General features: G+C 38.1%; 1 protein-coding gene across 4 annotated transcripts in view; it reads right to left on the reverse strand.

The window, feature by feature from the left end:
• HNRNPLL (heterogeneous nuclear ribonucleoprotein L-like) overlaps nucleotides 1-16604 on the reverse strand; it is a 58070-nt gene that overhangs the window by 11340 nt on the left and 30126 nt on the right. For all 4 annotated transcript variants that reach the window (XM_006839371.1, XM_006839370.1, XM_006839373.1 and 1 more), the window contains one exon: nucleotides 11590-11807. In XM_006839371.1, the coding sequence (XP_006839434.1) occupies nucleotides 11590-11807 (218 nt within the window). The remainder of the gene's footprint in view (nucleotides 1-11589; nucleotides 11808-16604) is intronic.

Consider the following 16604-nt stretch of genomic DNA (forward strand, 5'->3'; position numbering starts at 1 on the left):
CACATTAGCCCACAGTGCCATATTAGCAGCCCTAAAAGTGAAAGGGCTTTGTAACACAGGCAGGGCAGAGAGGGCTGTCTATAGGCATGACTGAGGAGAGGAGGCGGTCCTGACTACACACTGTGCCCTGAGCACTTCTGACCCTGAATTGTAACCTTCTAACTTCCCTAATAAATTCCGTAACTCTGAGTGTGGTGAGTGTGGTGTGATTTCTGTGTGGCCAGGGCAATGAATCACTGAGTCCAGTTGAGTAAGAGTGTGGTGGAAGGAATGGCTGGTATCACATTTTTGGCAAACACAAACGACCTACTAAATATACTGAATTTCTATAAATGTGAAAAGCGTAAATAAAAAAGTAGTATATGCAATATTAACAATTAAATAACAAAAAGATAATTCAAAGGAAGGACGTAGTAGAATTAAGCCAATGAAAGTCAGAATCAGCAAAAAGACAAATCTCTTGAAAGTATTTGTTTGAGGAACAATCTATTTAAAAAAAAAAAAGGAGATTACTGAAGATTTGCTGGCAGAAAACTTCCCTAATATCCTGAAAGACAAGCAGCACAGAGAATCCAAAACAGGACAGGCCCCAAAAGAAACCCATCAGGACATATAATAACCTAACTTTGCAAAACCAAAGACAAAGAGAATTCTGAAAGCCGTTCAGGAAAAACAAAGTATCATATACAAAGGGGCACAAACAAGATTAAAATTATTTCTAAGCAGTGAGCACTCAAGCAAGAAGACAATAAAATGTTGCGTATGAAGGTAAGTCACAAAGTATTGCTCCTACTGTCCTAGTTCATTTAGGCATGGCTTGATTTCAAACAAAATATGTTTAAACATGTTTCTAAAATCACTGGATGGCTACAGACAAGTTCTCTCAGTAATACAACACTTGTCTTAGTCTTGTTGTGGTACCTTCATAAATAAACCCACAAAACAGCGGCTTCTGAAGGGATCTGTTGGGCCCGTTAAAGTCAAGGCAGATTGGTTAGCGCAGAAGGTTATGACCACTAGTTTGTTTTTTTGTTTTTTGTTTTTAGGATTCCCAAAAGATAATCTTGAAAAGATTTTCTCAAAGGACACAGGTTGATCACTACGAAGAAGTTTAAACAAAATTTAAAACTACATTGTTAAGAAAAGGCAAGGAAAATTGCTCTGAGTAATTTTTTTCCGTCATAATGCACCTGACCTGTTCATTCTTCAAGGATAGCAAGGGCTTTCCTACAAGAACTGTTGTTGGCAAACCTTACCCCATCCACACCACAGCTCTGACTTTCCCACTACAGACTTATTTTTGTTCCCCAAACAAAAGAATATTCAAAGGAAATGGATTTGAGTCCTTCGAGGATACCAAAAACTGCTTTATGACATGGTGTGTCAATCGAAGAGCCCAGAATTCCTTGGGGAAAGGTTAGAAAAATGGAAACACTGTCTTCAGTGTTAGGTGGAGAATATGTTAAGAAACAACAAATTCACATCTGCTATTGTTGTTTAATAAAGGTTTCTATGATTTGTAGCAATAATTTTTATTTGCCTAGCTATTAAAACCCTGAAAAAAAAATAACTACCAACATAAGAATCACATACCCACCAAAACTATCTTTCAAATATAATGGAGACATTCCCAGATAAAGAAAAATTAAAGGAATTTGTAAAAACCAGACCAACTTTATGAGAAACACTAAAAGGAGCCCTTTGGATAGAGAACCAACAACTTTAAACAATAATCTGAGATACGACACACAAAATCATCACTTAGACACCAAATCAGACAAAGAAATCTAAAAAGTAAAATAAAGCCACAAAACTAGAAATAGAGAATCACAAATGTCAATTTGTAAATGACAACTTCAAAACAAAAAAGAAAGAATAAACAGTGTATAGAAATTCCACACGGAGAGGAAATCACGGTGCTATCAAGAAATAATAGACTATTTTAAACTGAGGAGGATAAAGGTAAATCTCAGAGTAACCACAAAGAAAATCAATAAACCTACTCAAAAAAAAAAAAAACTTAAGACTCAGGAAACACAAAATCAACAATGAAATAAATGAAAATAAAACCCATAAAAAAACAGAACTCAGCACAGAATAGTCAGCAGAACAAAGAAGCCATCAACACCACACAAAAAAGTATTAACAAAATGACAGCAGTAAATTCATATCAATAATCAAACTGAATGTAAATAGTCTGAATGCACCAGTTAAGAGACAGAGTGGCAGAATGGATCAAAAATATATATATGACCCATCATACGTTGCCTGTAAGAGTCACATCTTAAATAAATTAAAAATCAAAGGACAGAAAAAAAATATATCAAGCCAACAGTAATAATAATAATAATAAAAATAGGAGCAGCAGTGTTACATCTGACAAGAAAATTTTAAATCAAAATCCATCACAAGAGATATATAGTGAATGATTTCAAAGGATCAACACATCAAGAAGATATAATCATAATAAATATTTAAACATTCAATGACAGAGCTCCAAAATACATAAAACTCTAACAGCAATGTAAAGGGAAATAAGACAATTCCACAAAAGTTGTTGTTGTTAAGTCAAGTCAGTTCCAACCCATAGCAACCCTGTACAGTGTTTCCAAGGAGTGCCTGGTGGGTTTGAAGCGCCAACCTTGCGATTCAAACTGACCTGTCAGTCCAGCACATTATCCTGCAGCGCCACACAATAGGATACTTTAAAACGCCACTTTCGATGAAAAACCACCATTTTCAATGAAAACCCACTGCGACCTTGTATAGCATTTCCAAGAGTGGCTAAAGGGTTTGAACTGCTGACCTTGTGGTTAGCAATGCAGTGCTTACCCTATAGCACCACTAGAAAGAAACTCCACAAAGATACAGAAGATCTAAATAACACAATCAACCAATTTGACCTCATAGACATACACAGAAGTCTTCTGGTGTGGCGCTGTAGGATTAGCACTGGACTGTGAACCACAAGGTCAACAGTCCAAACCTACCAGCTGCTCCCTAGAAACTCTATATATAGGGTTGCTGTAAGTCAGGATTGACTCAATGGCATTTAACAACAACACCCAACAGCAAAACAGTACACATTCTTCTTCCTCACCTATGGATCTTACCGTATTTCAGACCACAGGGCCAAGCCTCACTGAAACAATACAAAGCATCTTCTTTGATCACAACACTGTAAGACCGGAAATTAACAACAGGAAGAACAAAGGGGGAGGGGAAATCAAATACATGAAAACTGAATAACACCTTGATTAAAAATGATTGAGTAATAGAAAAAAGTAAATACGGAATTTTAAAATTCCTAAAATCACATAAGATTGAAATCACAACAAACAAAAACCTTTGGGACACAACAAAAGCAATGCTCACAGGAGAATTTATAGCAATAAATGCACACATTTAAAAAATTAAGAAAAGGCCGAACCAAATAGCTTAACTCTACAACTTCAACAAACAGAAAAACAGCAGCCCACAACTACCAGAAGAAAATAATAAAGAGTAGAAATAAATAAGTAAACAGAAGAATGGAAAGAATCAATAAGACTACAAGTTGGTACTTTGTTGTTGTTGTTGTTGTTAGGTGCCATTGAGTTGGTTCCAACTCATAACGATCTTGCACAACACAATGCAACAATGCCTGGTTTTACACCATCCTCACAATTGTTGTTAAAGCTTGAGCCCATTGCTGCTGCCACTGGTTCTTTGAGAGAATCAATAAAACTGAGAAACCACTGGCCAAAATTTACAAATGAATGAGACGATGCAAATAACCAAAATAAGAAATGAGATGGGCGATGTTACAATACAGCCAAATGAGATAAAAGGATATTAGAATATTATGAAAAACTGTACTCCAACAAATTTAAAAACCTAAAAAGAAATGGATGAGTCTTCTAAAAATATGCTACCTACCTACACTAACACAAACTGAGGTAAAAAAATTTGAACACACACATGACAAAAGCAGAAATTGAAGAGGTCATAAAACCTTACCAACAATAACAAAAACAGAGCCCAGGCCCAGATGGCTTCACTGGGAACTCTTATCAAACATTAAGAGATGAAAAGACACCAATTCAATTCAAACTATTCAAGAACATAAAAAAGGAGGGAATGCTGCATAACTCACTCTATCAAGCCACCATAACCCTGACACCAAAGCCAGGCAAAGACACAACTAAAAAATATAATTATAGGTCAATACCCTTTCTGAAAGGAGCTCTGGTAGCATAGTGGTTATGAATCGGGCTGCAAACCTTAAGGTCAGCGGTTCGAAACTACCAGCTGCTCCGTGGGAGAAAGATGAGGCTTTCTACTCCCGTAAAGATTTACACCCTCGGAAACCCTATACAGGGTCGCTATGGGTCGGAACTGACTCGATGGCACATAACAACAACAACCCTTTCTGAGGAGTTCTGGTATGGTGCTATGGGCTAATGCACTGGACCACAAAGATAGTTTGAACCACAAGGTCAGTGGTTCAAACTCACCAGCCATTCCTCAGAAATCCTACACAGGATAGCTATGGTTTGGAACCTCGAAGGCGCTTCCCAACAACTCTTCATGAACGTGGACACAAAAATTCTCAACAAATACTAATCAAAATAGTACATCATGAGTCAAGTGTGATTCATACCAAAAATGTAAGGATGGTTCAACATTAGGAAAATCAATGTAATTCATCACATAACTAAAACAAAAGGAAAATATTACATAGTCACCACAATAGAAAAAGAAAAGACATTTGACAAAATTCAGTACCCTTTCCTGGTAAAAACTCTCAGCATAACAGGAACAGAAGGGAAATTCCTCAACATATTTAGGCCATATACATAAAACCAACAGCCAACATTTTTCTCAGGGGAAAGAGACTGAAAGCATTCCCCTGAGAAGAGGAATAAAGAATGTTCTTTATGTATCATCCTCTTACTAAATACTGTATTAGAAATTCTAACTCGAGCATTAAGACCAAGGGAAATACAGGGCATCAGAATTGGTAAGGAAGCACTAAAACAATCCCTATTGGCAGACATCATGATCCTATACATAGAAAGTCCCAGAGACTCCACAAGAAAGTCACTGCAGCTAGTCAACACTTCAATCAAGTGGCAGGGTACAAGCTCTATCTGGAGAAGCCAGGTGTACTCCTCTACACTAAAAAAGGAAATCACGAGGAAGATAATACAACTTACAACAACCCTCAAGAGGATAAAAGATCTACGAGTAACTCTTACTAGGGAAATAAAAGACATATACAGAGAAAACCATAAAACACTAAAAGAAATCAAGAGACCTATTTAAAAAGAAAATACCAAGCTTGTGGATAGAAAGACTAAATTTTGTGAAAATATTAATACTACACAAAATGATCTATAGTTGTAATGCAATCCTGATACAAATTCCAACAACATTCTTCAAGGAAATGGCAAAAAAAAAATCTCTACTTCTATATGGAAAGTGGCCCTAGATAGCTAAAGCATCCTTTAAAAATAAGGTAAGAGCTACAAGAACAAGCAAGTTGTTCACTGGGGAGCCATCAAAGTAAGCAATCAAGTTCCTTTAGGACAAATTCCCCTCCAACACTGAAACTCAAAGGGAACACATGAGCAGGCATGCAAGCGTGCTGGAGACCATGTTGGTCTCCCATGAGAAGAAGAGGAGGAAAGGGAACAATGAAGATAGGAGCCAAGTTCGACAATGTTCCATAGACTCCCGTCGACCTGGAGATGAGAGAGAAAAGAGGAGGGGTTGGTTGATCTAAAGTGTGGTGAGACCTAGGGATTCCTGAGTCCATGGACAAGAACACAGCCACGGAGGGCTAGAACTGAGAGCGAAGCATCCAGCTGATATAAAGTGAGGGGAGACACACAAGAATGCTCAAAAAAGGAAACAAGTGCAAATTGCTACAATTTGATGAACCTGACCTATACTTATGGATGTAGTAGCTCAAAATACCAACTGAAAGAGTATTTGGTCTTCACATCCAAGATCAATCCTATCCCTTCTGTATACAGGGCTGATGTTGTTGTTGTTAAGTGCCATCGAGTCAGTTCCGACCCATAGCGACCCTGTACAGGATTTCCGAGGGTATAAATCTTTACGGGAGTAGAAATCCTCATCTTTCTCCCACGGAGCGGCTGGTAGTTTCAAACCGCTGACCTTAAGGTTCACAGCCCGATTGGTAACCACTACGTTACCAGATGGGAAACTTAGACACAGGCTAACAAAAATGAGAGAAGTTGTTGTTGTTGTTGTTAGGTGTCATCAAGACATTTCAGCTCATAGCAACTCTTTGCACAACAGAATAAAGCATTGCCTGGTTCTGCACCATCCTCACAATCGTTCCAAAGATTAAGTACACAATCGTTCCAAAGATTGAGTACCACCGTGCCAGTCCATCTCGTTGAGGGTCTTCCTCTTCTTTGCTGACCCCACTTTACCAAGCATGATGTCCTTTTCTAGGGACTGGTCCCTCCTGCTAACATGTCTGAAGTATGAGAGACAAGTCTCACCATCTTGTCTTCACAGGAACATTCTGGCTGTACTTCTTCTTCCAACACAGATTTGTTTGTTCTTCTGGCAGTCCACTGAACTTTTAATATTCTCTAATACCGTAACTTGAATGTATCATTTCTTGTATGGTCTTCCTTATTCACTGTCCAACGTTCACGTGTATATAAGGCTACTGAAAATGTCACAGCCTGGGTCAAGACACCTTATTCCTCAAACTGACATCTTGTCTTGACCACTTTAAAGAAGTCTTGCGCAGCTGTTCTGCCTAATGTAATACGCCCTTTGATTTCCTGACAGTTGCTACCATGAATGTTGATAGTGGATCCAAGCAAAATGAAGTCTTTCAGATCTTCATCCATTGATCATGAAGTTATTTACTGGGCCTGTGGTGAGGATCTTTGTTTTGTTCACAATGAGTTGCAACCCATACTGAAGGTTGGGGTCTTTGATCCTCAACAGTATTTTAAGTCTTCTTCACGTTCAGCAAGCAACGTTATATCACCTGCATATCATAGGTTAATAATTTGTCTTCCTCCAGTCCTGATGTAATGTTCTTCATATAATCCGGCTTCAAGGATTATTTGCTCAGCATACAGATTAAATAAATATGGTGAAAGGATACAATCCTAGCACAAACCTTTCCTGATTTCCCCCTTACTCTGTATGAACAACTGCCTCTTGATCTATGTACAGGTTACTTATGAGAACAATTAAGTGTTCTGGAATGCCCATTATTCCCAATGTTATCCATACCTTGTCATGATCCACACATTCTAAAGCCTTTGCACAGTCAATAAAGCACAAGTAAACATCTTTCTGGTATTCTCTGCTCTCATCCAAGATCCATCTAAAGTCAGCAATGATATCCCTCATCCACTTTCTCATCTGAATCTAGCTGGAATCTCTGGCAGTTCCCTGTCAGTGTACTATTGCAGCCAAATTCTAATGATGTTCGGCAAAATTTTACTTTCATGTTAATGATATTTTCTAATGATTTTTGTATTATGTTGGGTCACCTCTCTTTGGAATGGGCACAAATATAGATCTCTTCCAATTAGTTGGCCAGGTAGTTGTTTTCTAAATTTCCTGATATAGATGAATGAGTACCTTCAGCTGCATCAGTTTGTTGAAAGATTTCAACTTGTAATTCCATCAATTTCTAGAGCTATGTTCTTTGCGAATGCCTTCAGAGCAACTTGGACTTCTTCCTTCAGTACCATTGGCCCTTGATCATATGCTCTCTCTTGAAAAGGTTGAACACCAACCCTTTCTTTTTGGTAGAGTGACTCTCTATCCATTCCATTTTCTTTTGATGCTTTTTGCATCGTTCAAATAAAGGCTTGAATTTTCCCTTTTGTTCTTTCTGCTTGAGAAATGTTGAACATGTTCTTCTCTTTTGGTTTTAAATTTCCAGGTCTTTACACATTTCATTGTAATACCTGACTCTGTCTTCTCAAGCTGCCCTAAGAAATTTTCTGTTCAGCTCTTTTATCTCATTTCTTCCATTTGCTGTATCATCTCTACAATGAAGAATAAGTTTCAGAGTCTCTTCTGACATCCATTTTGATCTTTTCCTTCTTTCTTGTCTTCTTAATGATCTTTTGCTTTCTTTCTATATGATGTTCTTGATGTCATCACACAACTTTTCTGGTCTTCGGTCATTAGTGTCTAATGCATCAAATCTGTTCTTCAGATGATCTCTAAATTCAGGTGACGTATGTTCCAGGTCATTATTTTGGCTCTTGTGGATTTGTTTTAATTTTCTTCAACTTCAGCTAGAAATTGCATATGTGCAATTGATGTTCTGTTCCACAGTCTGACCCTGGCCTTGTTTTGGTTGATGATATGGAGCTTTTCCATCATCTCTTTTCACAGATGTAGTCAATTTGACTTCTGTGTATTCCATCTGATGAGGTCCATGTGTGTATAGCCATCTTTCATACTGTTTAAAAAAGGTATCTGCAATGAAGAAGTCATCGGTCTTGCAAAATTCTATCATGCTATCTCCAGCATCGATTCTATCACCAGACTGTATTTTCTAATGATGATCCTTCCTCACTGTTTCCAACCTTTGCATTCCAGTTACCAGTAATTATTAATACACCTTGACTGATTTCAGACTGAAGAAATTGGTAGAATTCTTCAATTTCATTACCACTGGCTTTAGTGGTTGGTGTGTAAATCTGAATAACAGTGGTATTAACTGGTCTTCCTTGTAGATTTATGGATATTACCCTATCACAGACAGCATTATACTTCAAGACAGATTTTGAAGTGTTCTTTTTGATGATGAATGTGACACCATTCCTCTTCAGTTTGTCATTCCTTGCACAGCTAACCATATGATTGTCAGATTCAAAGTGACCAATACCAGATTATTTCAGTTCACTAATGCCTAGGATGGATATTGATGTTTCTGCATTTCATTTCGTTTTTGACAACTTCCATTTTTCCTAGAGCCATACTATGCACATTCCATGTTCTGATTATGAATGGATGTTTACAGCCATTTCTCCTTACTTTGAGTTGTGCCCCATTCAGCAAATGAAGGTCCCAAATGCTTTATTCCATTCACATCATCACAGTATACTCTACTTTGAGGATGCAGCTCTTTCCAAGTCACATTTTGAGGCCTTCAACCTGAAGGACTAATTTTCCAGCACTGTACCTGACAATATTCTGGTGCTTTTCATCATGATTCAGTATTCAAAGTCTGGTGCTGTCAGTGTTCCACTGCTATTCATAAGGTTTCCAGTGACTACAGATTCAGAAGTAGTCACCTCTCCTTTGTCCTAGTCTTTCTTAAATCTGGAAGCTGAACTGAAACCTGTCCACCATGGGTGACCCCACTGGTATTTAAAATACTTGTGGTATTCTTTCCAGTATCACAGCAACACTCAAATCACCACAGTATGACAAACTTACAGATGACGGGTGGATTTTTAATGAAACCATTATTTTAAAAAGTCAATATAAGGTTTACACACAGAAAAAAACATTCTTTGAGGGTTACCAGAGATGGGAAGGGAAGGGAGGTAAAATCACTAACTAGATAGTTGTTGTCAAGTGCCTTCTAGTAGGTTCGAACTCATAGCAACCCTGTTTAGGGGTTCCGAGGAGTGGCTGGTGAGTTTGAACCACCAGCCTTGCAATTCAAACTGACCTTCCAGTCCTGTGTATTAACCCACAGCACCACACCAGAAAGAAACTAAAAAGTACATAATAACAAAGGACTATTACTTAAGGACACCTAACATATACAATAATAACAAACAATAATTTGTGAGTGGATACATTAGTTATATATGCTAAGCAGGTATAGGAAGTTATATGGGACAATACCAACAAGCATAATGTGGGGGCTTCAAAAAGGTCATGAACAAATGGAATTAAAAGGTAAAAGTATTTCTCCATGAACTTTTTGACGCCCTCTCTGAAGTCCCTTATGTAAGTATGGTTGTGGATTTTTCTACATATGAACTTGTATGTGCTGTATGTGTATTGATATATATAACAGAGTACAAAGAAGCACAGCTATGAACATTTCTTAAACATAATCAAACACCTCAAGGGACTAAGCTACCGGGCTTGAAGGACAAGGACTATTGTCTCAGGGGAGAGCTGCAGCAGCTGGTACCACACAGTACATAAAGACAATGTTCTACATCCTAGTTAGGTGAGTAGCTTCTAGAGTCTTAAAAGCTTGCAAGCAACCACCTAAGATACAACTATTGATCTCTTCCAATTAGTTCAAATGGCTGGTAGCCGACATGAACCACAACCTCCTTTAGCCTGAGACTAAAATAACTAGATTATACCCAGTACCATTAGCGACCATTCTACTTAAGTAGGGGCACAACAGAGGTAGGTCTTGGTTAAAATAAGAGAAAAATGTAGAACAACACTCATATTCATAAAAAAGATGACACTTACTGGTCTGACAGAGACTGGAGGAACCCAAGATCATTACCCTAAGTCACCTTTCTTAACATCAAACTGAAGCCACACCTGAAGACTCCCTCTCAACCAAATAACAGACTCCATAGCGTAGAGGTTAAGAGTCGGGCTGTTAACCTCAAGGTCAGCAGTTTGAAACTACCAGCTGTTCCACAGGAGAAATATGTGGCTTTCTGCTCCCATAGATTCACAGCCTCAGAAACCCTATGCATGGTTGTTATGAGTTGAAACTGACTCCAAGGTACATAACCACCACCACTATAAAATAAACAATAACATCCCTGAAGAATGTGCTCCTTAGAACAACCAACTCTATGAGACCAAAAGGGAAACAGTCTTTCAAAAACAAATACTTGTGGGCCCAAGCGTTGCTGACCATCTAAACCATAGGCTCTGAAGATCAGACTTTAGCCATGTAGCAGACATAGCAAAATGTCCCTTCCTTATCTGATTACTCAGTTATGCTGGTTAGTAATTCCATACATGAGCCCTGGATACCCACAGATAAATGTAAAAACCTTCCCTAAAAGCAGAGACTGTAAATTCCAAAAAGGCAAAAGTAACCCCCCCACAAAAAAGCTAAAGAGGATAGAGAGAAACTCTGTTAACTGATGGTATGTGGAGGGGATTATAATCAATGTAATGAAACAAGGTATATGAATGTTTGAATGTGAAACCGATGATGTGCCCTGAAAACTTTCACTCAATCCACAATAAAAACCTTAAAAAAAAAAACAACAAATACTCAAAGGCAGGAAGAATCAGCAAAACCAGACGAATGGAAACAGGGAGCCGAGGGTGGAAATGGGGAGACAGCTGACAAATGGCAGAGACTGCAGCCAGTACCACGGGACAGTCTGCATTACTGAATGGAAAGCTAGCCTGCTATGCAACTGTCACCTAAAGAACAGTAAAATTTGCTAAAATAAAGTTTAAAAAGACTGTATATTTTTAGTACCAGCATCCTAACCAGTATCATTTACCAATAAAAAATAATTTCTCGAGTCCCCACATCATGGAGTTATGAGAAAAGGGACACATGTGCAGCCGTTATAGAATTTCCTATTAGATGTCATAGCAAAAGAAACTAATTAATAAGTAAAATGAACTTACCTTTTCAATATTTCCATATAAGCAGAATAGGTTGAAGACTCTTGAACAATTCATTTTTAGTTGATGTAATCCACTAACCATTACAACAGAACCAGAGGGATTTCCTCCATGCATGTAAGAGGAAGAAGCCTGTGGTAATGGATATGCAACAAGCTCAGGTGTATCGCGAGAGCCCATTCTGTAACGGCTTGGTAAAGGCAATAATGGACCATGGGATCCTATAAAAAAAGGGGGTAGTTTCATTTGTAAACACTCTTAACAGATATACTTCACCACACAAAACAATAAACTTGTAGTTTTAGCTAGCTAGATAGATGCATGTTGGCCGCTATGAGTCGGTACCAACTCAATGGCACCTAACAACAACAACATGCATGTCAAAGGAAAATATAAACATGTGACTATTTAAACAGAACCTGTGGGAAAATAATAAAATCTATGCTTATTTCTACCAGTTCCAATAAACACAGGCCTAAATATATCAAGTTCTAAGTTTATACTACCATATATTAGTTTACCTACCAAAACAAAGTATTTGAAATTAGACACGAGGAAGAAAAAAAACTTTCTACTACTGTATATAAATTAAACCTCAAATTAAAATAACAAAAGATTAAAACAATGACTGTTGCCAATGTAATCTTTTGGAGGAATACTATAATAAACAGTGTGCAGGAAGCTCTCTCTACAGAACCCTTAGTTTTGCTGTAAAGTTGAATATATGAGAATTTATTATAATGAACTTTCAAATTAGTATTCATTCTCCTAATTCTAATTGAGGAAACTAAAACTCTAGGCTTAGTTACTACACCTTACCTACCAAAGGTACTTTATTATTCAGCAACCTCCAGTTTTTGAAAGTACTGAGAACCCAGAAGGAAACAGAAGTTCTAAGTAGCTAAAACTGTTGTCACAGAAGCACACACACACATAAATCTTTAAGTTTCTTCCATGAGAACCCTCATTAAGAATCAATTTTGTTAACTTTAATTATCTATCTGGTTTCTTATCCACAAAAGATTAGAAAAGTAACAAGAAAAATAAAGCCAGAGCATAAAATGGAAAGGAGTAAGGGAGTTTGGAGAAAACGACAATTTTATTAAGAGGCACAGGGCACATTTCCAGCAGCAAGACAAGAAGCATTAGGTCTCAGAAACAGCTAAGACGGAGACATGTCATTTACAAGCATCAATCCTACACATCTTAGGTGCTTCTGTGTTAGTGAGGGCAGAAACACAGCCTGGGGTACATGCAAAGATCTCTGAATGTGAAAAATGGACAATCCCAAAACCTAAGCCCTTTTTTTTCATTTCTCAAGAAGAAAATTTCAATACCAATGGCTCATTTTTTTTACAGGACTAAGAAATACTTGTCATCTACTAAGTGAGTTACTAAGGACTATGAAAGTTTGGTATTCAGTAACTAAAATTAGCATATACTAATTACATAGCTTATGGTGACTCCAATCAGTTCTAAATACAGCTGCCATTCAAAACAACACATCATACACAGTTTGAAGTCCTGCAACTTTAGGGAGGGATACTTTGTCAGTACATCATCTTTAGCAATGCCGTAAATTGGTCATGGTTTTCAAGTGCTCTTCATGGTGATCCTGACAGCTTATCCAAACAATCAACATAGCTCGTGATAAATTACTGCCTAATAACTGTATGCATTGTTGTTGTTAAATGCTATTGAGTTGATTCAGACCCATAGCAACCCTGTATAGGGTTTCCAAGGGGCAGCTGGTCAGCTTGAACCTCTGACCTTGAGGATTGAAACAAGTTTGCAATCCAGCACATTAACCCACAGCACCACACCAAGACTCCATAACTGTATGCATACTGGCCTCTAATTTAAAAGTTATTGATATCTGAAATTCAAATATCAATCATCCCTATTCTTATTGCAAAAGTATACATCCATATTATACTATACCCCTTCAAATACCACCACTATAACTGTCTTGTACAGTAATGGTATTTACTACCTGTTACTTAATTTTCTTCATGGGAAAACAAAAATGTACAGTAGGTTGGCAGTGGAATTTTTCACTCTGCTTAAATTGGACAAGATCGAGAACTTTTTGAGAATCACTACTCTAGGCCATTTTGAATATGAAACCACATGGTTTACTATGCTGGGAATGACAAATTGGAGAGAAATGGTGTTGCATTCATCATGAAAAAGAGCATATCAAGATCAGTAATGAGGTACAACACTGTCTGTGATACAATATCCAAGCACCTACAGGGAAGCCCAGTTAATACCACTATTATTCAAATTTACGCACCAACCACTGAAGTCAGTGAGGATGAAATAGAAGAAATCTACCAACTTCTTCAATCTAAAATTGATCAAACATGCAATCTAGATCTATTGATCATTACTGGAGATTGGAATGCAAAGCTTGGAAACAAAGCGGAAGGATCAGTAGTTGGAAAATATGGCCTTGGTGATAGAAATGATGCTGGAGATCGCATGATAGAATTCTGCAAAACCAATGATTTGCTCATTTCAAATACCTTCTTGAGACAGTATAAGAGACCATTATACACACGGACCTCACCTGATGGAATATACAAAAATAAGTTTGAGATGGTGGAAAAGCTCCATATTATCAGCCAAAACAAGGCCAGGGGCAGACTGTGGAAAAGACCATCAATTACTCATATGCAAATTCAGACTGAAGCTGAAGAAAATGAAAACAAGTCCACAAGAGCCAAAATATGACCTTGAATATATCCCACATGAATTTAGAGATCATCTGAAGAACAGATTTGATACAGTAAACACTACAGACCGAAGACCAGAAGAGTTGTGGGACAACATCAAGCACATCATACAGGAAGAATGCAAAAGGTCATTATCAGACAAGAAAGAAGGAAAAGATCAAAATGGATGTCAGAAGAGACACTGAAACTTGCTCTCCAGCATGAAGATGCTAAAGAAAATGGAAGAAATGAGGAGGCACAAGAGAACAGAAAATTTCAAAGGTCATCTCAAAAAGACAAAGCCAAATATTACAACAAATGTGCAAAGATCTGGAGTCAGAAAACCAAAAGGGAAGAACACACTCAGCATTTCTCAAGCTGGGGTGACTGAAGAAAAATTCAAGTCTCGAGTTTCATTATTAAAGGACTCTCTGGGAAAATTACTGAATGAGGCAGAAAGCCATCAAAAGAAGGTGGAAGGAATACGCAAAGTCACTGTACCAAAAGGAAATGGTTGATGGTCAACCATTTCAAGAGGTAGCTTATGATCAAGAGCCAATGATCCTGAAGGAAGAAGTCCAAGGTGCATTGAAGGAATTGGCAAACAAGGCACCAGTTTTTATTGATGGAATAAACCGAAATCTTTCAAGACAGTGAGGCGGCACTACAGGCACTCAATCATCTATGCCAAGAAATTTGGAAGACCACTATCTGGCCAACCAATTGGAAGAGATCCCATTCCAAAGAGAGGTGTCCATTCCAAGGAGAGGTGACCCAATGGAATGTGGAAATCGGACAGTATCTTTGATAACCCATGTGAGTAAAATTTTACTAAAGGTAATACAGAAATGGCTGCAAGCATACTCTGACAGAGAACTTCCAGAGATTCAAGCCGGGTTCAGACAAGGATGTGGAGCGAGAGATATATCATTGCTGATGTCTGATGGATCTTGGCTGAAAGAAGAGAATATCAGAAAGATGTTTAACTGTGCTTTTTTGACTACACAAAGGCTTTCGATTGTGTGGATCATGACAAGCTACGGACAACATGGTGAAGTATGAGTATTCCAGAACACTTAATTGTGTTCATGAGGAATCTGTACATGAACCAAGAGGCAGTTGTTCGAACAGAACACGGGAACACTGAATAGTTTCAAATTAAGGAAGGTGTGTGACAGGGTTGTATTCCTTCACCATACTTATTCAACCTGTATGCTGAGCAAATAATCTGAGCAGCTGGCTTATATGAAGAAAAACGTGGCATCAGGATTGGAGGAAGACTCATTAACAACTTGCAATACGCAGATGATACAACCTTGCTTGCTGAAATTGAAAAGGACTTAAAATACTTGCTGATGAAGATCAAAGACCACAGCCTTCGGTATGGATTGCATCTCAATGTAAAGAAAACAAAATTACTCACCACTGGACCAAGAAACAACATTCTTATCAATGGAGAAAAGAATGAAGTTGTCAAGGACTTCATTCTTCTTGGATCAAACATTAACACTCATGGAAGCAGTAGTCAAGAAATCAGACAATGTATTGCATTAGGCATATCTGCTGCACAAGACCTTTTTAAAAGTGTTGAAGAGCAAAAATGTCAGCTTGAGGATTAAGGTGCGCCTGACCCAAGCCATGGTATTTTCAATAACCTCATATGCAAGCAAAAGCTGGACAGTGAATAAGGAAGACCGCAGAAGAATTGATGCATGTGAGTTATGATATTGGAGGAGAACATTGAAAGTACCATGGGCTGCCAAAAGAACCAACAGATCTGTGTTGGAAGAAGTGCAGGCAGAGCGCTCCTTGGAGACCAAGATGGCCAAACTTTGTCTCTCATACTTCAGACTTCGTCTCTCATATTATCAGGAGGGACCAGTCACTGGAGAAGGATAACATGTTTGGTACGGTGGAGGGTCAGAGAACAATAGGAAGACTCCAAGAGAGCCAGATTGACAAAGTGGCAACATAATGGGCTCAAGCGTGGCAACAACTATGATGTTGGCCCCAGGACTGGGCAGTGTTTCGTTCTGTTGTGTATAAGGTTGCTATGAGTCGGTACCAACTCGATGGCACCTAACAACAACAACAACTCTAGGTAACTCCATCTGATAGAGACTGAACTGTGAACCGCAGTTTGAATACCAGCTGCCCTGTGGGAAAAAGATGAAGCTTTCTCCTTCCGCATAGATTTTAAAAGCTTTGGAAACCCTATACAGGGTCACTATGAGTTGGAACCCACTTGACTGCACTTAACAAAACTCTAGGTTAACTACCAAATTCAGTGCAAGAGAATAA

Source organism: Chrysochloris asiatica, unplaced genomic scaffold (assembly GCF_000296735.1).
Source record: "Chrysochloris asiatica unplaced genomic scaffold, ChrAsi1.0 scaffold00024, whole genome shotgun sequence".
Classification (NCBI taxonomy): domain Eukaryota; kingdom Metazoa; phylum Chordata; class Mammalia; order Afrosoricida; family Chrysochloridae; genus Chrysochloris; species Chrysochloris asiatica.